The sequence below is a fragment of the Dermacentor albipictus genome, unplaced genomic scaffold (assembly GCF_038994185.2).
Source record: "Dermacentor albipictus isolate Rhodes 1998 colony unplaced genomic scaffold, USDA_Dalb.pri_finalv2 scaffold_16, whole genome shotgun sequence".
Lineage (NCBI taxonomy): Eukaryota > Metazoa > Arthropoda > Arachnida > Ixodida > Ixodidae > Dermacentor > Dermacentor albipictus.
Window position 1 is genome coordinate 7,945,307 of NW_027225570.1, and position 27,125 is coordinate 7,972,431.

Sequence of the window (27,125 nt, forward strand, 5' to 3'; positions counted from 1 at the left end):
GGCCACGCTGGAGATAGTCGATAAATACAAGTACCTTGGGGTGTGGATGAATAATGGCATTGAGTATCTGACAGAGTACGAAAAATATCTAACGACCAAAGGTAACAGAAGTGCAGCGATTATGAAGAGTAGGGCACTGTGGAACTACAATAGGTACGAGGTAGTACGAGGGATATGGAAGGGGGTAATGGTACCAGGCCTGACTTTTGCCAATGCGGTTCTATGTATTAGAACAGAGACCCGGCAACAGTTGGAAATTAGGCAACGTGGGGTGGGTAGGCTCGCTCTGGGAGCACATGGCAAGACACCAAATCTTGGAGTGCAGGGGGATCTGGGATGGTCTTCTTTCGAGGGCAGAGAGGCTAGTAGCAAGATAGCCTTCGAGGAGCGATTGAGAAAAATGGGGGAAATTCGGTGGGCTAGGAAGGTTTTCAGTTACTTATACACGAGGAATCTTGACACGAGGTGGAGGAAGCGAACTAGAAAATTGACAAGCAAATACTTGGGCAGTAGCGGGGGAACAAGTAAGGAATCATCTGTCAAGAAAAAGGTTAAGGAGGCAGAGAGGGGTATGTGGAGTACAGAGATGCAAACCAAATCGGCATTGGAGACATACAGGACGTTTAAGCAGGAAATAGCCAAAGAAAATATTTACGATAACTCTAAGGGAAGCTCATTGTTGTTCGAAGCCAGGACAGGTGTACTGAGGACAAAAACGTACCGAGCCAGATACCAGGAGATAGATTTGGTATGCGAGGCGTGTAGAGAGGAGGAGGAAACGGCGGAACACCTGATACTTGCTTGTAAACAACTTCACCCTGCAGTTGAATCTAACGGGGAACTATTCCAAGCCTTGGGTTTTAAAGACAGTGAAAGTAGAATAGACTTTGAACAGGTAGAAATAACTAAACGGAGGCTATCTGATTGGTGGACAATATCAACGCAGAAGTAAAGGAGTAAATACATAGGTATGCATGCATATAGAACGATTAAAGGCTAGGTGGCGCGTGTCGCCGCCGCCCGATTCAAAGGGTTGAGCCACAATCATCCATCCATCCATCCAATCGCGCCGCTCCAAGAAGGATGGCTTTGCGGGCGGCTGCGGTGGCGATGACACCAACGCGGAGCACGGAACTGTTGCAACACTTGAAAAATTGCACATTGTACCAAAGAATGACGGTCACCTCGAGGATCCCGGCTGAAAATTAACTTCCAATTAAACAATATTACTGGATGAGGACTTCGAATTATCGAGCGATTTCTTCAATAGGATTACATGCAAAACTGACGGCACCAGCACTTCACTTCTAATTAACCGAAAATCCCAATTAAGCGGCTTCGAATTATCGGGAGTCGACTATCGGATATAATAGGGCTCAGTGAAGTTAGGAGGCCAAAAGAAGCATATACAGTGCTAAAAAGCGGGCACGTCCTGTGCTACCGGGGCTTAGCAGAGAGAAGGGAACTATGCGTCGGATTCCTGATTAATAAGAATATAACTGGTAACATACAGGAATTCTACAGCATTAACGAGAGGGTGGCAGGTCTTGTTGTGAAACTTAATAAGAGGTACAAAATGAAGATTATACAGGTCTACGCCCCTACATCCAGTCATGATGACCAGCAAGTCGAAAGCTTCTATGAAGACGTGCAATCAGCGATGGATAGAGTGAAAACTAAATACACTATACTAATGGGCGACTTTAATGCCAAGGTAGGCAAGAAGCAGGCTGGAGACAAGGCAGTGGGGGAATATGGCATAGGCACTAGGAATATCAGGGGAGAGTTGTTAGTAGAGTTTGCGGAACAGAATAAGATGAGAATAATGAATACCTTCTTCCGCAAGCGGGATAGCCGAAAGTGGACGTGGAGGAGCCCGAACGGCGAGACTAGAAATGAAATAGACTTCATACTCTGCGCTAACCCTGGCATCATACAAGATGTGGACGTGCTCGGCAAGGTGCGCTGCAGTGACCACAGGATGGTAAGAACTCGAATTAGCCTAGACCTGAGAAGGGAACGGAAGAAACTGGTACATAAGAAGCCGATCAATGAGTTAGCGGTAAGAGGGAAAATAGAGGAATTCCAGATCAAACTACAGAACAGGTATTTGGCTTTAACTCAGGAAGAGGACCTTAGTGTTGAAGCAATGAACGACAATCTCATGGGCATCATTAAGGAGTGCGCAATAGAAGTTGGTGGTAACGCCGTTAGGCAGGATACCAGTAAACTATCGCAGGAGACGAAAGATCTCATCAAGAAACGCCAGTGTATGAAAGCCTCTAACCCTACAGCTAGAATAGAACTGGCAGAACTTTCGAAGTTAATCAACAAGCGTAAGACAGCTGACATAAGGAAGTATAATATGGATAGAATTGAACATGCTCTCAGGAACGGAGGAAACCTAAAAACAGTGAAGAAGAAACTAGGAATTGGCAAGAATCAGATGTATGCGTTAAGAGACAAAGCCGGCAATATCATTACTAATATGGATGAGATAGTACAAGTGGCTGAGGACTTCTATACAGATTTATACAGTACCAGTGCCACCCACGACAATAATGAAAGAGAAAATAGTCTAGAGGAATTCGAAATCCCACAGGTAACGCCGGAAGAAGTAAAGAAAGCCTTGGGAGATATGCAAAGGGGGAAGGCAACTGGGGAGGATCAGGTAACAGCAGATTTACTGAAGGATGGTGGGCAGATTGTTCTAGAGAAACTGGCCACTCTGTATACGCAATGCCTCATAACGTCGAGCGTACCGGAATCTTGTAAAAACGCTAACATAATCCTAATCCATAAGAAAGGGGACGCCAAAGACTTGAAAAATTATAGACCGATCAGCTTACTGTCCGTTGCCTACAAACTATTTACTAAGGTAATCGCAAATAGAATCAGGAACACCTTAGACTTCTGTCAAGCAAAGGACCAGGCAGGATTCCGTAAAGGCTACTCAACAAAAGATCATATTCACACTATCAATCAGGTGATAGAGAAATGTGCGGAATACAACCAACCCTTATATATAGCTTTCATTGATTACGAGAAAGCATTTGATTCTGTCGAAACCTCAGCAGTCATGGAGGCATTACGGAATCAGGGTGTAGACGAGCCATATGTAAAAATACTGAAAGATATCTATAGCGGCTCCACAGCCACCGTAGTCCTCCATAAAGAAAGCAACAAAATCCCAATAAAGAAAGGCGTCAGGCAGGGAGATACGATCTCTCCAATGCTATTCACAGCGTGTTTACAGGAGGTATTCAGAGACCTGGATTGGGAATAAATGGGGATAAAAGTTAATGGAGAATACCTTAGTAACTTGCGATTCGCTGATGATATTGCCTTGCTTAGTAACTCAGGGGACCAACTGCAATGCACGCTCACTGACCTGGAGAGGCAAAGCAGAAGAGTGGGTCTAAAAATTAATCTGCAGAAAACTAAAGTAATGTTTAACAGTCTCGGAAGAGAACAGCAGTTTACAATAGGCAGCGAGGCACTGGAAGTCGTAAGGGAATGCATCTACTTAGGGCAGGTAGTGACTGCGGATCCGGATCATGAGACAGAAATAATCAGAAGAATAAGAATGGGCTGGGGTGCGTTTGGCAGGCATTCTCAGATCATGAACAGCAGGTTGCCATTATCCCTCAAAAGAAAAGTGTATAATAGCTGTGTATTACCAGTACTCACTTACGGGGCAGAAACCTGGAGGTTTACGAAAAGGGTTCTACTCAAATTGAGGACGACGCAACGAGCTATGGAAAGAAGAATGATAGGTGTAACGTTAAGGGATAAGAAAAGAGCAGATTGGGTGAGGGAACAAACGCGAGTTAATGACATCTTAGTTGAAATCAAGAAAAAGAAATGGGCATGGGCAGGACATGTAATGAGGAGGGAAGATAACCGATGGTCATTAAGGGTTACGGACTGGATTCCAAGGGAAGGGAAGCGCAGCAGGGGACGGCAGAAAGTTAAGTGGGCGGATGAGATTAAGAAATTTGCAGGGACGGCATGGCCACAATTAGTACATGACCGGGGTTGTTGGAGAAGTATGGGAGAGGCCTTTGCCCTGCAGTGGGCGTAACCAGGCTGATGATGATGATGATGATGATGACTGTAGTTGGCAATGCAGCACAACCTCCGAGTGCTGCGTTTCTTAGTTTTCCGAAAGGGTGCGGCCAAAAGCCACAGGAGATGAAAGGTGACGTGGCTGCGGCGAACGGGAAGATGCGCGACGTGTTTGCGGCGAATGAGACAGGTGTCCGCGTGGTGATGGTGAGCGGCTGTACCACGTATTCCGAGCAGAGTTGTCGGTGCTGATAGACGCGGCTGTGGGCGAAACATTGCGGGCATTTCCATCAAAACGGCTTAGGTTGGTCGGCGTGCGAGGTGTTGATGGCCACAAGTTGTGACAGTATCGGGTGACATGACCAATGCGGCGACAGGTGAAACATATCGGCTGGTCGTCTGGCTCGTCGCACTCCACTCAGTCGGGTTGCGATAACGCGGAGAGAAGCGTCGGGTTGGAGCGAAAATAGTAGAAGGGCTTTCGTTAGCTCTGGGTTTCGCGACAGCACACACAGACTGTAAGCCAGTGTTTTCAAGTTCCTGGCCAACGATAGCTTGTACGAGGGGAACTGAAAATGCGGTAGCATCAGGGCTACGCTGACAGAAAGCTGCGGGCGCCATCACATCCAGTTCACGTCTAACGATTCGTACCACGTCCTCTGATGGCGACGCAAGCTGCTGTGCGGGTTGATCTTCACACGTCGATGTTGCGGCAGTATTGGGGGGTATGTCGTATGGTTGCAAGACGCGTCGGCTTTTGGCCTGCTCAAATTGTCGGCACATTTTAATGATTGCGTCAACTGTAGAGCAGCCCTTGCACATGAGCAGATTAAAGGCGTCGTCAGCAATGCCCATAAGCACGTGCCCGGCCTTCTCAGCTTCTGTCCTGTCGTGATCGGCTTTATGACGAAGTGTCAGCACGTCCTGGATGTACGAGACATAGGACTCTGTGCGGGATTGGGCACGCGAAGCCAGGCCTGCTTTGCGGCTATTTTACGGCCGGCTGCCTTGCCAAACAACTCTGTCAATTTCTCTTTGCATTGGTCCCAGCTGGTTAGCTGCTTCTCGTGGTTTTCGTACCACACCTTTGCCGTGCCTCTTAGACAGAACAACAGGTTAGCTAGCATAAGCGAGCACTGTTCCTTTTCAACCCGGCGCGTAGCTGTGCAGAAGCAGAGGCTCATTATCGCCACGACAATTTTTTTTACTGCGGCACCGCGCAGGCTAGAGCAGCTATAGGCGCGGCCTCAGAATTTGTGCCGGTGCAATCTCGGAGACCCCGCCGGCCTGTGTGGCACGTGCTGCTCGAACGCGACAAACGTTGTTGGCGGCGCAGCGTGCAACCTATTCAACCGCGTCGCCGTTTCGTGGGGCTAGAGACAAGCCAACTGAAAGCGGATACGAAAGACCACCACATTGAAATGGCAGGCAGCTATCGTAAACGCTATCGTGTCAGATGCTAAGTTGTGTGCTGGGGACGCCGAAATTTCTTTTGTTGTTTTCTGTTAGGCGCACGTGGTCATGTAGCGTTTCTTCTGGCCGCAAGGCCGTCTTCTATGCAAGTTCAAAATTGTGGACTTCATTACGCATACACTACAGTGAAGGGTAGTAATGAATATAATTAATTTCGTTTCCACTTCAACGTCGTTATAAAGAAATTTCATAGCGTATGACTGATAAGAGCTTCCACTCAAATTTACGGAAGCTTTGTTTGCAAATAGTAAGTACTAAAAATTCATCTGACCAAAGCATCTTGCGTACGCATACGGCATACGGAATAATGCCTTCCCTGCGATTCAGCCTTTTGTGTTGTCTGATAGGAAGCACCCGGGCTACTGATGTGAAATCCAGATTTTTTGTTTTCGCATCATCCACAAGCTGCTTCAAGCACTTTTCGAAAATGCATTTTTTGTTCATGTAAACGTAGTGACAGTTCCCGCACAACGCACCTACACCACGCCCAAAAAAAACATTTTACAGCATGCATTCTGCGACGTGCAGGCAGCTACTACATGATATGCTTCATATTGACTTCATACGCTTTCAGAAACCTCCACGTCGCGCTCATGAGTGCTCTGCCGTTAGGCTATGTGTGCCCTAATAACAGGTTGTGCGTAGTTTAGGATGTTCTGTCAGGCCTGGTAGTGCGTGCTCGGTTCATTATTCCTTGGTGGTGCATCACGCATTCATACTTCGTACTGCCGACGCGGCCTTGGTGGGAGAAGTGTTCGTTAACCGATGACGCGCACATCACACGTTCGGCACGGCAGCTGTATCATGGTGCACTCGGCAAACTGAAACTTCCAGGCTTGTTATCAGCTGCCTTGCTGTGCCGCATTTATCCGTGTGTGCTCATAAGGATGCGGACTTGTAGCTCGGCCATTTTACTAGCCGAACGACTTTAACATGAAAGTGAAATTGCTTCATCGGCTGTTCGCATTCCACGTGACTATGCCGCGAGCTTCTTTCTTTCTTTTTTTTTTTGGGGGGGGGGGGGAATGGGGGTGGGGGCTTTATGTGCCTGGCTTTGCTGCTCTGGAAGGGCAGCATATTTTTCCCGGCTGCGCTGGTTGACTCAGTGTCGTCGCGGATGATTGTCCTGTGGTCGTCGCGGATAAAGCTGAACTTCAGAGAAAGACATATATTTTTGTGTCTTCACTATTTTTTAATACTTCATTATTGAGGCAGCAATGAAGTATTTACCGTCTCCTGGCATCCTCGCCTCAATGCTAGGCTCAACCTACTTAGCGTTAGATTTAGCTTGCCGGTAACAGCACACTCAATCAATCATATCAGCCATATCACTGCTGCAAACAGTTACGTTATTAAGCTCATTTCTATGTGCACTGGCGGTAATGGTCAAGAGCTTTGTAGCTGATGTTGTACAAGTCAATAATTTTGAATGGTTATAGGTTGGACACTATTCCTGCACATCAAAAATGGTTCCAGAGTACCGGTGCGCACCATTTGCTATTGTCTCAACGAAGATAACCGATGCACGCGACCACTCACGAACAAATTACAACCATCCTTCACCACACCGAGTCAACCAGCGCGCCCGGAAAAAGAAAGTACTGCGCGGCTGGAGCGGTAAAGCGAACCACATAAAGGCACAAGGAAACTCACGGCAATACAGCCCACGTGGAATGCTAATAGCCAATACAGCAATTTCACTCTGCTGCTAAAGTCCTGCAACTAGAAATATGGCCGAGCGACAAGTCCACTGCGTTATGCGCCAACAGATAGATGCAACACAGCAAAGCGGCTGATAATCACAGCTCCTGGCTGTCCATCGGGCCCGCGACGCGCCGGAGGGGCGTGGCCTCCCTCCCCCGGCGTGGGAGCGGCCCACTGCGCACTAGCCGCGCGCACCGACGGACCTCAAGGAAGTTATTCATCCATCTATCCACCTGGAAAGCTTTATGATTGCGCTACCTGTCCCAGGCAATTATTATAAATTTCGTGCATCTATTGTGTACTTCCGCTCGTCTTTCATCCGGGTTGCGCTGCCCACCCATAGGAACATGTTCAATCACCAACTCGCCCAGCTTGCCGTTTTAATAAAAATGAAACTTCATGTATATCGGGACACATAATCCCGCTTTGCAACAAAAACTTCACATCGGGTCGACATAAACATGTTGCCTGGTGAAATGCAGACGCTTGTAAATTACCTTTCCGCGTGTCTATGGCACAAGAGTATTAGGAAAGGACATTTTCTGCGTTGCAAATAATTAGTTTTCCATCAGAATTGCCTATCGTCATGGAAACATCACAGGGAACTGAACAGGACACTGAACAGGGAATGAATAGCTTTCTTGAGGTCCATCGGTGCGCGCGACTAGTGCGCAGTGGGCCGCTCCCACGCCGAGGCAGAGAGGCCACGCCCCTCCGCCGCGTCGCGGGCTCCCTCACGCATCGTTCTGTTTGCCAGCGCTTGAGGCTGCTGATGCAACGCTACAAGCCTCTGATATTGCTCAAGCATTGACGCTACGTTCGAGTAATAATAATAATAATAATAATAATAATAATAATAATAATAATAATAATAATAATAATAATAATAATACTTTATTGACACAGGAATTCCGCCAACACTAATACATAATAGGCCTGCCAAAGCCGCATTGGGCTTGAAGGGCAGAGCCGACAGACAGCGTTTCACACGACGTAATATCGCGGATAACGCAAGATATGCAGAACCATTGTTAACAGGCACTGACACACATGAGAAACACAAACAGCAATGAGGAGGCAAAAAATGAAAAGAAACCACGTATCATGCTATGAAAAGTAACATAATCCACCATTCTTAATACAGAGCAAGAAAACATACATCAGGCATTTGTATGACACTTAAAAAACCATCAGTTATTTTATTGACAACAGCCAACAAAAAACAATGAAAATAGGAACCAAAAAAAAAGAGGCAGGAATATACATATGAGATCTGCAGGGAGCAGGGCACTGAAACAAAACGAAAGTACTTGTTGCACGCTCTATTCACACACATCAGTAGGCGTAAAATAAAACAAATAAATTAATGTATTTGGTCCAGTACCCTAAAGTTATGTACGGGTTTTAATACACATGAAAGAACCAACCGTGTAATGGATTAGAGGTTAATGCGACGAAGAATTTGTTTTTATTTATACTTTGATTTCGCGCGAAAGGCGCTTGCTGGTAGTTTATTGAGAGATGAAGAGATGAAGTAATTACGAGTGCGCTGACCGTACTTGGTAGAACAGCGAGGCACCCGAAAACGGTCTTTCGGCCGGAGACACCGAGCAGGAACATATTCAACCTTGTTTTGTGCGACCAGAAATGCCTCAGGATGGCCGTTTCCGCTAGAAGGGCGTTAAAATCTGGCAACCTTAAGGCTTTGAAAAGGTCGATGCCGGTGGTTAAACATAAATCATAACCAATAATTTTCCGAATAGATCGAAGGATGGAGTTGACTCTATTTTTCCATCGAATCGCGCAGTGACCGTACACCGTAATCCCATAGCGAAGCATACCGTAACCCAAAGCTTGCAAAACCATTTTACGAACGGAGAGTGGCACGTAATATCTGCACGTAGCACGTACATCAATTTATTTTTTGATTCAGACACCTCGCATGTAGCCACCGGAACATTGATTGAAGAAGCATTCACCATATGCCACTCGACCATTGCGCTACCGTCTCCGCCGGCTGGTTTGCGTGCATTATAGCTAAGCCGCACCGCGAGTGTAACAGGCGCAGCTTGGCGAGCATGCACCGACCGCACTGGTGCCGGAGACCGTCGTCGCGGCAACGATATAGAACGCTAAGGTTCGAGCATGTTGGTAGGACATGAATGCTGCGTTTTGCGCATAAGATGAGGACAAAGAAGAGGCTGAGACAGAGGAGCGCAGACTTAAAACAGTGGTTTATTTAGAAGTGACCGCATATACAGCAGAATCTGCGACACATCACGTGTGCACATCCCGCAAAGAAATCCTATCTCTACGCATGAAGGATAGATCCTTGCCGGAAAGGGCGATGGACGGTTTTGACACGCGCGCACATGTCACCACACCTGTCAATAAATTGCGCTTCGATGATTTCTGTGGTTACCTGATTACGATTTGTGCTGACAATTGATCATGCACAATATACCGGTTTACAAGTGACCGTACTTGCGGCGTCTGCCTGATTACGCATACAGTTTCTTCAGTGGGGATCCGAAAACCCCCTTCGCATTTAGATCCAGCTATGTTGGTCAGAGCGGACGATGTCTTAATGACAGGCTACGGGAGAATCATTACAGCGCCCATCCCGCTCCCATGCGTAGGGTAGCAAACCGATTAAGCTAAACTGGTTAACCTCCCTGCTTTCCTTCTCCACTTTTTTCTTCCTTACCAGGAAAGGATAATTTATCTGCAACTTCTTGAGATGGCCTTGCAGAACTTTTCCTACATGACATTGCCATGTCGTCTTCTCGGACACAATAACCCTAAAGGGTATTCAGGCTTGTGGGTTTTGCAAGTGAAGAAAACATCAAGGAACTCCGTCTCCGCTTTGTTCACAAGCTGCCGTAACGAGTCTAGGTGCAAGTCTTTGAGTAGCTTCAGGGCTGCCTTCTTTTGCTTGTTCGGGTCGAGAGGAACAGCTTTCAAATTCTTAATAATGGCTTGCTTGGATTTTTAGTTCATAAGGTTTTTAGGCAGAACAACAAAACCGCCTTTTTTATCTGCCTGTAGTACTTCACGCGCATCGTTCGTTAGCTCCTTTACAATTTTCTCTATACCTGATTTTCCACACGGTGCGTGCTTTAGGACGAAGTCCACGGCTTCACCGACAACTTGTTCACGGTCTTGATCCTCAGTCCTGTCACCTATGCTTCTACCCATGGCTAGGAGCTGTGGAGCAGTAAGCTTTGGCTCAAAACTGTATTTCGGGCCTATTTCTAGAGTCCTCCTAACTTGGTCTGGAATTGTAGCCTCCCCAAGGGTGGTGACGACGTTGGCACTGGTGATCCTGGTGCACGGCTTCAGTAAGAAGATCCTGGTGTGTTGCCACAACAACTCTGTAGATTGCCCGGCAAGTACCTTGTACTCGCGCAGCATTCGGTCCTTTTTGGAGGGGTCTTTTCTTTCTTCAACGAGCACTTTCAGCCAATCATTGTATAGTCGTATTTGGCGCCATTTTTCAGCCTTCAATAATTTGCACATCCTTTCTGCGTGTCCTCAATTCTGGTCCATGCACCGCCGACCAAAGCCACCGCGGGCGCCAGAAATAATTCTGGATTTTGTCTAGAATGTCTTTTTCACGCTCGAAAAGACACTTCACCGCGAACATTGGGAACTCGCGCTGGGTTCCGCGACAACGCCCATGTACCGGGAGTCACATAACGCAAGCAGCCGCATCCGAGCACAAAGTTTCAAGGGCGTTTTGATGGCGAACGGGCTCGCCGCAGCATCACGGGGAGGCCGCGGAATCCATGGAGCGCATGGATGTCAATTCCGAAACTTTATGGGTATAAATCTCATAAACTTTTGATGTGAAAGGCACATTGACACTTCCAAAGTCGTGCTTTAGATTTTCAGTTGCGGAACTTTGTGGGTTTATTGCTGCTATACACATTTGATGCCAAAGACACACTGACTTTTATAAAGTCTTACATCGGAACATACAACGAGACCACCAAATCAACACACTATCAGACAAATTGACAAAGCACGCAGCGAGATCCGATGAGATAAAGCTTTGCAGTTGTTCATTTGTGCCGTCATGTCACATAAAAAATATAAACTTTTTTTCCACCTATGCCAAAGCATGCATCCATGCCAAGACGCCAAATCTAGCCAAGGCAGCAACGTTCTTATTTATGTTTTCTACTTTGGCTTTTATTGGCAAAGACACACTGAGCCTCATTAAATTTTTTTTTTGTTTTCACTACCCTACCTGCGGGCTGCCAGAGACAGCCAGAGCGCATAGGCTTTTTTCGTGTCGCCCCAACCACGCGACGCTTCAGTTGCCGGATACTCTTGTATATTATTGCGATAGCAAATATATGGACCCTTCAGGCGCATTCCTGCCGTCGCCGACGCCCTCATGTTTCGCATAAAGTCCAAGGGCAATAACATCGTGACCGAGCGCCGCATGCTCTATGTGAGAGTGAATGCGTGGGGGTGGGGGTTGAATGGGTGAGCCGACGATGGTGACGCAGTCTTGTGTGCGCAAAGGAGAAAAGCGGAGAGCAAGCGCGTAGCGCGCGCGATACATCAGACAGAGTGGATGGAATGGCGGCGGGATCTAGGATTCTGTGACTCCGTGATTGCGCAACATGCTTATTTGCCTTGTTTGTCGCATTGTATATAGCGACTTTTTTCTTAGATACGTAGATTTATTGGAGACTTATACGTATAACTAAATATCTTGTTGCTAGGTTTTGTGTATACATGCAGGGAACCTTGTTTGTAGTGACACTATTTTGCCCTTTATCAAGCTGTATCTTCGCATTTGTACATCCCATTGTATCTTTGCATTCATAATGTACGAGGGCGAGTCAGATGAAAGTGAGCCAACCTACTTCGCGCAATAATGGTTAGGTTCATTATCTGCGATGCATGCGCGTAGCACACAAGCATCTCTCATTTACAAAAGTGACACGCAGGTGTGAGCCTAGAGGCTCTTTAATGCTCAAATACACTGGGTTGAACACAGTTGCGTGAGATAAATGAAACTCCAAAAGTGGAACAGCGTGGTACCGTGAAGCTTTTGACAGCTGGATGTATTTCCCAAGAAGAAACTAGTCGGCGTATGGCTGCCGTGTACGTTGAACATTCCAATTCATTGGCCACTGTGAAGCATTGGAGCAAACGGTTCAAAGGACGTGAAAGTTGCAAAGGCGAGCCAAAAGCGGGCCAAAGCCATCGTGCAATCACCCCTAACGAAATACCAAAGGTTGATGAACTGAAGAGATAAGAACGGATGATAAACATCGATGAACTTGCAGAGCGTGTGAACATCAGTCATGGTTTAGTTGACGCCATAATTCATGAACATCTCGGTTATCGGCTCTTGTGTGCGCAATGGTTGCCCAAGATGTTGAACTACCGCCAGAAGACGGAGACGTTCGGCGCTGCCTTGGCTCATCTGATCCGGTATCCCAATGAGGGTGACGACTTGTCTGCAATTGTGACCCGGGTCGAACCATCGTGCCACTACTGCGAGCCTGTAACAGGACGGCAATGTTTACAGTGGAAACACTCGAATTCACGGCACCCAAATAAGCGAAGGCCATCATTTCCACCGGAAAGGTGTGGTTGACTTTTTTTTTCGATCGTCAGGGACCATAACCGATAAAATTTGCTAAATCTTGAGACTATCAATTGTTTCCGATATGATGAAATGCCGGAACGGTTGCGTGTCGCAATCAAGAACAAATGACGTGGAAAATTGAGTAATGGGGTCATCTCGCTTCACAACAATGCCCCTCCCCACGTCGCTTATGTCGTTAATACAAAGCTGGCAAAGTTCACGTGGGAAACGCTGCAACATCCGCCATACAGCTCAGACCTGTTGCCTTGAGACTTCCAAATTTTGGGGCAACCAAACAAACAGCTCAAGGGACCCAGATTCGCGTCGGACAATGACGTGAAAGATTTGGTTGCCGACGTTTTGAAGGAGCAACCCAAGGAGTTTCATGAGAGGGGAACGGCGCGACTCGTTAGTCTATGAGACAATGTCTAAATGCTCATGGGGACTACTTATAAACAAAGTAGCCCGTTTGGGAGATATTCGCATTAGCTCGCTTTCATTTGACTCGCCTTCGTATATTTTGCGAAAATCCTGTTTTTATACGTGCTCTCTGTTGCGACTATGATTCCGGAGCAATCAGTCACGATACACACGACCGGTGACAGCTGCTCCTGTGTAATACGTTGGAACAAATGACATCGTGATTGAGATTTTTCACTGGCCGTTGCATATGTACAAGAATGTAAACACAGTTGTGGCGACACACTCTGCGCATATTTCTGCGCACCTGCCATCTTATCATCTGGCCAAGCATACCACAGCTGCACGCTGGATTGCATGGTCGATAAAGCATAGCACCACCGCCATGTCACCCGAGGTATGCGTCACCGACGGTGGCTATAAGAACAGGCTGCCTGGCTGAGAAGGATGGCCTTCTACCTTCCGCTACTGGGACGAACGTAGCGTTGGTATGCCCGTCCGCTGCCATCGTTCACCGAATAAAGAAGCGTTACGTTTTTATGTTGGGATTCGTACTTCGCTAGCCGCGACATCCCCACACAGTTCTTGAGTGACAAAAAATCAATCACATATTTATCCAACTTGTCTATTCCATGGTCATTACATTTTTCATATCAGCGCCATGAACTGCTTTGCTGGTTTCGAACTGATATGGTTCTAAAGCTCGTGCGATATTTTCTTTACGTATTAAATAGACAAGAAAGATAAAAGCACTGATATCGCTTATTTTGGGCACAATTTTCGGCGCATACGAGTACATTCTTTTATGAAGAAATACGTAATTTAATTGTTTTGACAGTGCGTAGCATTGAAGAATTTGTTCGCAGCATCTTTGGCAATCGCAGTGCAATTAGTATTCATGTATTTGATCCCTCGACAAATTATTTAAGAGGCAGCTTTAATTCGGGCCCAACTCCGACGCGGCCTATTCAAATACATGTAAAACGCGGAAACGCTTTTCTGAGACAACCCCTGTATCGTTTGTAATGCGATTTGTTGCATTTGAGAGAGAAAGTTAAATTTTAGTTGGCGTTGTAAGTGGAATTTAGGGCATGGATTTTGTTTAAAATATTTGGAAAATTTCTAAAGCTCGAGAAAGAATGTAAGCACTACGTTTACAATCTAATAGCTGCGCATCAAGAACAGACATCGCCGTTCTGTAAACGGCATCTATTTTAACAGTCAAAGCGGACAAATCTGGTGTGTCCATTTGTATCTTACCTAAATTGGTTATGTTGTGTACAAGCGTCCTGGAAAAGCCGTATTTCCATAATACTAAGTATTTTTGAGATTCATATGTAACACATCAATTTTGTCCGCTGTGGATGTACTATTAGATGTAATTAACATAATTGTGATGTCATTGTTTTTATTGGTGAGTTACACAGTTTTAAACTTGGTAGTATCGTTTTCGGAAAATTTGGACAATTTTCAATAAAGGATTGGCAACCTAAATGAAACATTTGAAAGTTGCAGTCACTAGAATATAAGTTTTCCTTTTAAATGCAACAAACGTCATCAAATGTGGTGCAGCGGTCGCATTCAGTTGGAGCATTTAACTATCGACGATCCTTGTAGCATAAAGAATTCTTTCGATGTTGTTTCCTTTCTGGAAGACAACCATTCAGTAGCGAACATTTTTCTGTTGGCGTTGAAGATCTTTATTATTCAATACCACACGATGAGCTATTTCGCAGCGTGATGATATGCATCAAGGAAAGTGGCGGGGTAGCTTTTCGCAATGCGACCGGGTTGCCCTCGGAAAATTTCATGTCCCTTCATGAACTTAATCTAAATGCAACTTTTATCTGGTTCGAAATAAGCTTTTTATTCAGAAAAATGGTGTGTCTATTGGTTCATATGTGGCGCCTGCTCTTTGTAATATTTTTTTATCGTTCGTCGACCGCGCTCTTAACAGTGCTTTAAACAATGACTCAGTTCAAATTTTTAGATATGTTGATGATTTTCTTGTTGCGATAAAACAGATTAACAACGAAATGCTCCGTTACGGTAGCTGACATTTTAACTCTGTTCAATGACAATGGCAAAGGTTTAACTTTAACACATGAGCTATCTAGGGACGGTAAACTCCAGTTTTTAGATTTGCAGCTATCCTTACCAAACAGGTCACGCCTACTGGATGTACTCTCCACGTGCACGTAAGGAACATTTAGCTTACGCGTCTGCGCACTCCAAGATTTTGAAACGCGCCACTGCTTTGATGTGTCTAGAATCTTCGTTAATGAAATCTTGTCATCACTCTGCGAACTAGTTTTATTGCAGAGTTGAATTGGCTGCAGGCTGCGGGATACCCAAGTGTGGTGGTGACGTCAGTCTCAGAGGTATTGCTTCAGAAACTCAAAGGGAAGCGGCACAAAAGTAACTGTAGTACACAAAAGAAGAGGCCTGAAGTTGTGCCGTATTGCCATAGAGTGGCTCACAATCTAAAGAATGTCGCCACTAGATACCTAATTCCGGTAGTATTTTCTGCTCCTCAGATTCTGTCAATGTTGTGCAGCCGCATTTCTAAAACAAGTAAAAAACTAGATTATGAAAATAGCCACGTATTGCAGCGTTGGTGTGGTCGGTGTGGTCCGTTGTCATGTGGCAAAGTGTATGTAGGGCAGTCAGGCCACTGTGTTAACGAGCGCCTTAGAGAACATGAGCGATCCATACTAACAGCACAGGTTCCCATTAGGTTCAACATAGTAAAATATGCAAGTGCGAACCCATGTCTCGTGATGCCAGGATTTTGAAAAAGAGCCGCGATACCACCACCCGAGAGTTATCGGAAGCATTCTTCATATAGTCGTTAGCGTCACAGTGCATTAGTGTGCCTTCCTTAAACTTGTACAGTGCTGAATATGTTTTTTTTTTAGATTGTGTCGCATGAGTGCGCTCTTGTGATCGAATGTTGGTGGTTCCTGCACATGGGGGGGGGGGGGAGGCACTCACTGCGCATGTTACTCTTGTTTCTGCTGTCTATAAAGGAGTGACGCAATAAAATGATGTCAGCTGAGAGTATCGCCTTGTCCTGTCGCCTTTCTTGTGTCTGTTTCATTGCGCTAAACAGAGCATTTATGGTAGAGGACATACTTTCCTTTTATTACTGCTATAAATAAACACTTATTTGTTAGTCTGTCAGATATACAAAAACTGTGAATATGCACGCACTTCTGGTTGAAAACAGGGATCATTTTAATGTTAGCTAAACTGTTCAACGGGCAAAAAATATTTCAGAACACTGTGAAAGATACAATTGTAATATTCACAATGTTAAGTCAGAGGTCTGAGGACCGAACACCGTAGGTCTTAAAATCGTGTTTTATTATTAAATTTTTAATTGAACGACTTGTTTAGTGTTAGCTGGGACACAGAGTATATGCATGTTTAGATTATGACACTTATTTAACAAGCCTTCTGTATGTTCCCCTATGAGACGGAATTTACCTAAATAGCACCATGTTTAAGGCATGTGTTGATACTATCCTTTGGTTTTTGTAAAGACATCCCGGTTCAAGCTACGTCAAATCTGCCAGCAAAGTCATTTTAACGACAAAGTACATGTTCACAGCTCGTATTCGAGAGGTCAGCAGCCTGAATTACTAAGCGATTAGGCAAAAAAGTAGTCGTGATGATATTCTGCTGCAAAGCAACAAGCAAATACAGTAGAGAGGGAGGGAAACTGTTTTGAATTATTGGAAGTCCCCTCTGTTAAGAGTTTAGATGAGTCGCCGGTATTAGTGATGAGTCCATCTGTCTGGACCCATTGATGCGGGTACAGCAGTGGGTGCACCTTACACTATGTGCACCAGCAGTGGGCATAGTGTAAGATGAAGCTCCTGCCCTTACACTATGCGGCCCTTACTCTAAGGTGCAGCTCCAGCCCTCCCAGGTGTAGTAAAAAGAGAGTGGGATGTCTGCGTAAATTAAAAACAACAGATGTGCAGCCTCCTTGGTTGCTGATGAGTTGCTCTTTAGAATTTTCAGATAGACTAGCAGAAGGAGTGCCACCGAAGGCTATATTTCAAAAAAATCAAGGCCGGCACAAGAGCAACTAGAAGCCGGATGACACTTGCCACAAGATAGGACCTTCGGAACATCCGCGATAAGTATAATATTGACAAAGCAGAGCGGCGACATCCTGATGATTTTATGAGTGTGGAGTTATGGTTTGAATGAATGTAAGAAGAGAATAATTTAAACACAGGAAATGAGCTGATGAGCTCGTAAAGTGAGCCAAGGCAGGCAGTGAATCGCCTGTTTTATATTACAGGAAAGAGGGTGATCCGAGCCGTTCTGAAGGCAACTTTGAGCTTGCCTTGATGACCTCCCCACTGGGAGATCTACTTTGTAAGCTAGGAATAGAGAAATTGTGTATTAACTCTACGCATGGCACAAATAGGTACAAGTTTCAGCTGACAACATTGCTAACCACCTCGGAAGATGGCTCTGGTATTCCATGTGCCTACTTGATTTCCGAGAGAGTTAACACTGAAACGATGGTGAGGTTTTTTGAGGCCACCAAGGAAAAGGTAGGCGTGATAGAGTGTAAAGCATTCATGTCCGATGCTGCCCCTGTTTATGCAACACAGGGGAGCAAGTGATGGGTCCTTGAAGAATCGGTGGTTGTGTATCTGTCATGTGGTGCGCAGCTGGAACGCACACCTCAATATTCTTAGTAGCAGCAAGCACAGGAGTGTCACAAGAGAAACCTTGCACGCACTAATCAATGTACACGAAACAAAAATAGATGAGAAACTAGAAGAATTTCTGAACCAACCTTCCAAAAGGGCAGCGGATTGGGCGAGTTGGTGTTGCATGGTAACAATATAAATTCAAACAGCGCATAAACGACGGGACCAGAATGAGGAGGAGACAAACACGGCGCTGACAAACACAGCGCCGTGTTTGTCTCCTCCTCATTCTGGTCCCGTCGTTTATGCGCTGTTTGAATTTTTATTGTTACAAACCTTCCAAGTTTCACACTCAGAATAACCTTGCTTTCAAAGATCTAGAGGATCTGGAAAGCATTACTAAATACTTTGAGAAAACGTATGCTAAGAGTGGGCCTATTGCTATAGAAAGCAAGTAGGCTTAACAACAAACAATCACATTGAATCAACGCACAAGATTCTGAAGTACGTCAACATTGTTGGTCAAATAAATGTGCGGCTGCACAAGCTAATCGATGTAATTTTTGCCTTGGCAGTTGACAAAATTTTGAACAGGGCTGCTGCACTTATACAAGGCAAAGTCGACCACCGCAAATCTGCTTACTTCAAAAACCACAAAGCAGGCGTTTATTTTCAGACATCCGATATCGACACAGCGGGAGATGGCGTATGGCAGATAAAATCTCAGAGCATAGTTAACTTTCATCACATCGTGAAAAAGGCTGGCAGGACTTGCACAGGTTCTGAGCTCCATTACAAGCACTGTGAGGCTTGCCGTAACATGTACACATGCACATATCTTGACCACGTACCATATGTGCACGTGTGCAAGCACATTCATGCTCTTGCTTTGATGGAGCTGCAGTCAAGCAAGTTGCTTAGCCATGAAGGCAGTTGCTATGGTGTCTCTTTTTATAATGGTGGTCAAAGCTTTCGTGTCATTGATGATCCCAGCTGCTTAATTGCTAGTGCTCAAGGTATCATGCAGAGTACAAAGCAACGTTTGAAAAAAGAAAAAAAAAACAGAAAAAAAGAATTGAAAAGTTGAAAGTGCAAGCTGAGGCTGCTTTTCAACAGATATTGAAAAACCTTCCTGAAACAAGTTGCAAGAAGATGGATTCTAAAGAACATAACGACGTTAGTTAAAAAGCACAAGCTTGCAGACGTTAGAGTAAACGTGTAGACATTACGTGCAGACGTGATGTTCAATCGAATAGTGTGTGCGTTAGAGCGCGAGAGGCACCTCTTAGCTGGCCGCACGTGCTGCTTGTAAGTGTGTGTGTACAGTGTAAATAGACATTACATGCAGACGAGATGTCCAATCGAATGCTGTGTGCGTTACAGCGCGAGAGGCACCTGTGAGCTGGTCACGTGTGTTGCTTGTGCGCTTGTGTACAATGTAAATAGACGTTATATCAAGGTGTCTACCAACCGGGAAAACCGGGAAAACCGAGAATTCTCAGGGATTTCGCGTAGTCTGGAAAAAGTCAGGGAAAACTCAGGGAATTTGGGCCTCTATCAGGGAAAATTAGCGGCAATTTTATTGAAAGGGTCGAAAGTCGCGGTAATGCTGGCTCGAGTAGCAGATAGGAATCGTAATGAATCGTCTTTGACGCCCTGTTGTTGGCAGGAGGAGTTGCCAGTGTACAGTCAACGAGCGACTTTCCGGATTCCCGATAATTTGGACGGGTTCGCGGCGCCACCTCGTACCCCCTAGTGTCAACGTATCAGAACCTGTGAAATTTCCGACGCTAGAACTCTTTGCCGTCCGATTTTCCGGACGTTTTGCCGCGACCGCAGGTCCGAAACGGCATTAATCAAAGGCACCACCGCTGCCGTCTTGATTACTTTGCCGCCTCGAACCGGCACTCTCGCACGCAGATCCGCTAGCACCCGTTGCCACCACTGCGGCAACGCTAGGCCTAGCTGCTTCGACGTTCGCTATGAAGCTTCTTGCCAGTGGGTGCCGAACTTTTTATTGAAAGAATTCGCTGCTGTCAGCAATGGCACGGACTCCACCTTTGTGCTCCTCGCCATTGGCTTAGAAACCTGGAAAACACGGTGCGTTGCATAATGCCGGTTCGTGAAAGTCAGCTTCGCCTCTCTACAGAAATGTTACTCGGTAAAGCTTACGGAAAAGTATTGCAGTGAATCATAACAAGCGTGGGAAGGGGCTATTGCCACGGAATACAGTATGTATATCTTAATTATGCACGCGGGCACCCGGCATTTCCTGTCACATTACGAGCACAGGTATGCCTAATACGTGTACCGACAGGCCTTCAGAGCGTTTTCGAACGTGCCTGTGGCGGTTTGAGCCCCTAAGGGCAGTAAATGACACGCATTTATTTTTTTCCAACTGGCCGATTTTTCGGACGTTTTTGCGGCCCCTAGGGAGCTCGAAAAATCGGTCGTGGACTGTGCAACTGATCAAGATGCTTCAAATGGTCCCTGGGGCGAATGAGTGGCGGAAGGCGGACAAGAACAGAAGTGACCTACGCATTGAGGAATAGACGAGAAAGGAAGCTTGTTGCCGCCGTTTTGAAAGAGCTTGAGCTCAAAAAATAAAGTTTTGGCTGATGCCGAGATGCAGGTGTCCCTCATCCAAACCAAAATACACTCTTTGAAGCAGTGCAACACAACACTCGGGTGTCGTGCGCGGGCTGAGAGTATGTCAGGACTGTTGAGGTTGACTTACGAGCTGTTGAGAGAGAATCTCAATTGTGACAGAGTTCAGGCCTCATCCCACTGAGGTTGCGATCAGTTGATAGAAATAGCTCATATTAGAAAATATTTGCCTTTGTATGCATCTCCTTTTTATTCGTATTTGATAATGTCCGACCATATTTGCAAATTTTTCGAAGACACTTTATTTGCTGTGCATTTTACTAACCCCTGCCTTCTATTCTCTTTTTGAATAACATCAACACTGCTCCTTAGTATTCAAATTGGATTAAGTTGCTTTTTTTTCATGTGCTTACTAGAGAGTGACAGCATCAGGTGATATGGTTTCAGCCCGTGTTGATATAAAACATAGTTCTGCATCACTCAGGGAAATTTGCAATGGCACTCAGGGAAAACCTGGAAAACTCAGGGAATTTGGAAATGTCAATTTGGTAGACACCCTGTATATGCTGACGTGTTGTCCAATTGGATGGCGCATGCTGCTGGCAGATGTGCAACGGGCTTCTGCTGAGCTGAATGGATCTGGTTAGCCATATTCCTCACACACACACAAGACACTTAATGCAAGCTGGATTTTATGGCTTGCACTTGTTTTTCATTAGACCAAACTTAACCAACATGAACAAAAAGCTCCACACAGTGGGAACATGAAGCGATTACAGTTGTCAGAACTTACATTTTTCCGAACTCTTAAAAGCACACAGGGGCCCTGTGTGCTTTTAAGAGTTCAGGAAAATGTAACATTTAAGGGCGAGCAAGAGTGAAGTCGTTAATACAGTGGAGAAAACAACTGCTGAATTCCTTGAGACACTACTACAAGGTGCTTCACTTCACTTCACTTTATTTCCTTAAAGACCCTCATGTGAGGGTATTACATAAGGGGTGGGAACATATAGGTTAACAACAGTAAACAGAAAAATGTTGAACGAGTTATACAAACAAAAATGATTATTCTGATGCAAGCGCACGCGTAATTTGGTTAAGGAACATAGATGGGCATGTGATGGCAGCAAGTTCTTGGGGAAGGTCGTTCCAGTCGCAAGCAGTCCGGGGGAAGAATGACGAAGCAAAAGTTTTTGTGTGTGCTCGTGGTCGAGACACCTGCTGCTGATGTCCGGTGCGAAGAAAGAAACGGGGTGGGGGAGGGCAGATGTAGGGTTCCTGTGATAGCTCGGAATAAAAGAATTTATGAAATAAGCTCAAACTAGAAATGTGGCGACGAAGTGCAAGAGTAGGTAGGTTGGACTGCGATTTCAGAGATGATATGCTGATATCAAAAGAGTACGAGGAATGAATGAATCTAGTTGCCCTGTTTTGAACTGATTCAAGTGAATTCGCAAGGTATACTTGTTTCGTGGACCAGATGGGCGATGCGTATTCTAGTTTTGATCGAACTAGTGATTTGTATGCGAGTAGCTTAACATGCAGGGGGGCAGAGTGGAGATGACGCTTTAGGAAGCCAAGCGTTCTGTTAGCAGATGAAATAATATTCGCGATATGGCTATTCCACGTAAGATCATGGCTAAGATGAACACCGAGATATTTATATGATTGAACAGGGTCGATAGGAACGTTAGAGATAGTGTAGGGAAACAGGAGAGGATTACTGTGACGGTGGAAAGATATATATTTGCATTTGTTTATATTAAGTGTCATTAGCCAGTCGTTGCACCTGTTTTCTACCAGATTTAGGTTATTTTGTAGGGATTGTTGGTTAAAGGTGTCAGTAACTGTTTTGTAAATAACGCAATCATAAAACATCCGAATATGGCAATCTAATTTCTGAGGTAGGACGTTAATATAAATTAAAAACAAAAGAGGCCCAAGGACGGATCCTTGGGGTACCCCTGAGGAAACTGGTAGTAAGTTAGACATTTGTTTATTAATGATGACTGATTGGGAGCGGTGAGTCAAGAATTCCTTTATCCATGCTAGTATGTCACAATGCAAGTTTAGGCTGGAAAGTTTCAGAAATAGGCGGTTATGGAGTACCTTGTCAAATGCCTTAGCAAAGTCGAGGAAGATTGCGTCGGTTTGGAGATTAGCGTCAAGGTTGGCATGCAGGTCGTGAACGAAAATGGCTAGTTGAGTCTCACAGGAGTAACCTTTACGAAATCCATGCTGTGATGAGTGAAAGAAATTATTTGAGTCCAGAAACTGCATTGTTAAAGAGTAAATGACGTGTTCCATGAGCTTGCAGGGTATGCTGGTAAGTGATATGGGGCGGTAGTTAAGTGGTGAATCTTTTTTACCCGACTTGTGGACTGGGACGACCTTCCCCACTTTCCAGTCGTGGGGTATGATACCTGTAGAAATGGACTGCGAAAATAGCAAGCATAAAAACTTGGTAGACGTGTGGCGAGTGTTTTTTAAGACCTTTGTGTTGATTTCATCAATGCCGGTAGATGAAGAAAGTTTGAACTTATCTATAAGAAGGGATATGCCGGTTTCTGAGAATGTAACGGCTGGCATTGCAATCGTGGGGTCACTGGCTGTCATGAGGGGTGGTGGTTTTTGTTCTTTAGTGAATAGAGATGCGAAGGCAGAATTAAATATTGTGACGAACAGTTACAACAGCCGTTTCTAGGAAAACTGATTTATTCTGGGCGAACCTATGCCCGTCAACAGAACCCGACTGAATACTCAACAGCAACAACAAAACGTTCCTCGAGCTACGCTCCTTCGAACGTCGTTCTCCTCTTTGTCGCCTCCTGTCGCGTGCCAATCGTCCGACTCTCGTGCACGAGCCGCCGGCCTACCGGCCGAGCGTTGCCTTGCGGTGCTTTGCTTGCTGCTCGCGGTGTGGCGGCTACGCAGTTGGGATATGTCGGTCATCTTTTTCTTCCCGTAATGCTGGCGGCAATATGTTAGCGCACTCAACGTCTGAAATAACACGTCCAGAATCATCAGTCAGGGTAACAACGCGCGAAGATTGGGGGTTTAAAAGCTGCCAGAATTTAGTCGGGTTATCTGTAAGTATGTTTGGCAAATCGATGTGGTAAAAGGAACGTTTAGCGTTTTTTACTGCGACCAAATACGCCTCTTCAGCAGCGTAATATTTTTCCCATGCGCAGTCTGTTCTGCTCAGTTTAGCACTACGGAAAAGGCGTTTCTTTTTATTTTCTAATCTTCCCAGAGTCTTGGTGAACCATGGCTTGTGGTGGTTAGCACGGAAGCTGCATTTGGGAATATATTTATTAGTCAATTAAAAGATCGGGCTTCAGGACACTAATAAAGTTTTGTGAATGAATGAATTCATTCATTTTATGTCATTCATTTTAAACATCGACCAATTTGTGTGGATGTCTTGTTCGTCAAATGACCCCTGATATGATGGAAAAAAGGCCTCCAATTCCGCGTTGAAGACCTCATAGTTTCCTTTGTTGTAGAGAGAAATTGTTTTTGGCAAGTTGCTTTTGTTATTGAGGCGAAGTTAAAGCATGCATGAATGACTTTATGATCGCTGATTTCACGGAGATAAGTAATAGTGTTCAGGCTGTCGGGGTGGCTAGATAGTATGAGGTCAAGAATGTTAGCAGTATCTCCGGCGATGCGTGTAGGCTGGGTTACTAGTTGGGCTAGGTTAAAAGTTAAGCAGACATCCATAAACTCACGGGATTCATCCTGTCTAAAAATAGGATAATTAGGGGCACACCAATCTATGCCAGGATAGTTAAAAACCCAAAAAGAAGAATGTGTGCCTTAGGGTGTCTAGTTTTAAGTTCGTTTAAAATGTTGTGAAGTTTACGGGGGAATTCGGGGCTATTGTGAGGGGGTCTATAACAAACGCCAATTAATATAGATACTGGTGTGGCGCGACAAAGGCGCCATAATATTTCAAGGTCTGATGAGATGTTTATGTGGGAACACTGTAGCTTATTGCTTGCAGCAATAAGGACGCCACCCCCTCGAGAGTTTGTGCGATCAGTGCGGAAAAGATTAAAGTTAGGTAGGATACAAAGAACTTCAGCGTCACTTATGTTATCAGTCAGCCAGGTCTCTGTCAAGATGAGCAGGTTGCTACCCGTCATCATCATCAGCAGGCTGCTGCTGATGATGACAGCAAATGGGCTGATTCTGAGGCAACACCAATGACACACAATAGCAGTTTACTGTATTGTCTGTACAAGTCCTCTGAAGCATTTTCAGCAAGTTTGGAAAGTGTTTTATCCTGACAACTGAGTTATGTCGCCCTGAGTGTGCACATTACAGTTATCAACAATCGATTACAGGCTGTGAATACCTCCATACTATAAGACCAATTTGTGCTGACTTCTGCAGGTACACACAGCGAAACTCTGCAGCTTTGTTGCTCCTTTAATTTCATCGTAACAGAGAGTCCACTGTACGTGTACGAAATGTAGATGTAGTGCAGACTTATGGCTGTCAATGCACAACCTGTGAGTGTTTTCCTTGGGCATTGCGCCTGCTGTTTGAACATTGAGATACCAGGGCTGAAGTATTTCAAGCAAAGGAAATGTGATGAGATGGTTGGAAACTTGAGATTCAGTTTGCTTGCTTTGCATTCAAACTAAAACTAGCACCAAAAGATTGCGCGAGGCATTTTCTTGCAGCATGTGTACATGAGCGAAATTACTCAGTCAATCCACAATCATGATGCTGCACTCTGCAATGACCTTACAGGAGGACATTCCATCATTGGCTGCCCTGGACCACCTCCTCAGATTATCATCATGCTACAAGAACAAAAATGTCTTAATGCTAGTAACCATAATAAACATATTGTCTACCAATACTGATTGCCTACTGTTATCGCAATCTACTGTACAAGAAAGCTACGCTAAACAATCTGGGAACCAGAGAGATTGTGCTTCTTAGCTGCATTGCGAATATCCACAAACCTCAAATAATTAACAATAACACTTAGTGAGGTCACTTCACCACAAGAAACCACACTTTGCATTGAACAAAGATTGCATCACTGTACATACTAAGTGCCATTTAGTTGCAGAGGCTAGCAATTTTGCAAAATCTTAAAATGGTAGGTGTAAAAAAGTAATTTTAAAGCCAATTTAAAACATCATTGCTTTTTGGTGAGCTGGCACGAAATATGAAACAGTATGGGCAAAAGAAGAAATGTTGAAACAGTTCTATAGCTATGAAACAAGAGCTCTTTCTGTGGTAAGGGGTATAAATCAGGTTTATTTTACAGACCATGATGCAATACGTTGAATGTTCTAGAGGCCCGTCATTGGTGCGATAATTCTTTTTTTTTAATTCTACACCCATTTACTTTTGACAATACACACCTCAATACCTGCACACAAATGTCCACGCATGTGTTAGTACCGACTCTTCTCAGAAGGAAAGAAATGACCGGAACTGTAATTTAAAGTAAAGCAAGAAGGTATTAAGATGAGTAATAGCTTGTCCCCTTTCAAACGACACGCATTTGTACCTGTACCATTCATTAGGACCAATTGAACAATGTACCTTACTGTGATGAATACTACAACGGAGGAGCAAGGTAAGTAGCTTAAAATGCGCTGCACCTTTGCACTTCGAAATATTTAGATTTATTTATTTATTTATTTATTTATTTATTTATTTATTTATTTATTTATTTATTTATTTATTTATTTATTTATTTATTGACACAGCAATCCCACTTTGGGGATTTTGGCAGGAGGGTACAAATGTTAAAAAGATCACAAAAAAGGCAACCAACAAACACATCGATACATAAGAGTAAGCAAAATAATATAAACTAAAATAGAAGGTATACGGTAACTACTAGGTTATACATGATGTAAAAAAGGTAAGTGAAGGCTGTTGAACTTGGGTGTTAGTAAGCTGGTTCCATTCAGTTATTGTCCGCGTAAAGAAAGAGTATTTAAAAGAGTTGTCACATGTGCGAAACGGAGCAATTGTTAATAGGTGTCTTTGGCTAGTGGCATACCCGGATGAAAAGTTTATTTCCTCTGAAGTGTCTAATTTATAGTGCCCCTTTACAATTTGATACATAAATTTTAGCCTAGATAGCCGGCTTCTATGGAATATATGTGGCAAGTTGGCTCTGGTTAAAAGGGCAGCAACAGAATAACGTCCAAAGCTGTTATATATGACGTAGTAGTTCTGCGGAAACCCGCAAGGTGGAGAGAAGAAATGAATAAAGGGAAAATCAGACATCCACCCGTTCGTAGCAATTGCTACAAAGGAAACCCATACGGGTTCCTCTTCTCTCCACCTTGCGGGTTTCCGCAGAACTACTACGTCAAACTCTTGCCTTTGCTTCGTGTTGTCCACAAATTCGACTTCGCCCTGCCATCTGCTAGCCGCCTGGTTAGCTCAGATGGTAGAGCGGCTGCCCCGGAAAGGCGGTGGTCCCGGGTTCGAGTCCCGGACCAGGACGAATTTTTCTTCAACCTTGAGGCTTTTCTTTCGAGGAACCCGTATGGGTTTCCTTTGTAGCAATTGCTACGAACGGC

The 27,125-nt window shown here is 44.8% G+C and overlaps 1 protein-coding gene across 1 annotated transcript; it reads left to right on the plus strand.

Annotated features, from left to right (window-relative positions):
• Nucleotides 1-4,194: 4,194 nt before the first annotated feature.
• On the plus strand, nucleotides 4,195-20,455 carry LOC139051945 (uncharacterized). Its single transcript, XM_070528994.1, has 4 exons — nucleotides 4,195-4,275; nucleotides 17,560-17,914; nucleotides 18,381-18,456; nucleotides 20,386-20,455. Exons 1-4 carry the CDS (start codon nucleotides 4,195-4,197, stop codon nucleotides 20,453-20,455), a joined length of 582 nt encoding a protein of 193 aa, XP_070385095.1.
• Nucleotides 20,456-27,125: the final 6,670 nt, after the last annotated feature.

Bases quoted from the DNA above. Each gene is read 5' to 3' on its own strand.
- LOC139051945 (XM_070528994.1), top strand. From the start codon at position 4,195: ATGAAAGGTGACGTGGCTGCGGCGAACGGGAAGATGCGCGACGTGTTT. The intron at 17,915-18,380 runs GCAAGTGATGGG...ACGTATGCTAAG, and splicing joins TGTTTATGCAACACAGGGGA to AGTGGGCCTATTGCTATAGA. The intron at 18,457-20,385 runs GTACGTCAACAT...TGCGGCCCCTAG, and splicing joins TCAACGCACAAGATTCTGAA to GGAGCTCGAAAAATCGGTCG.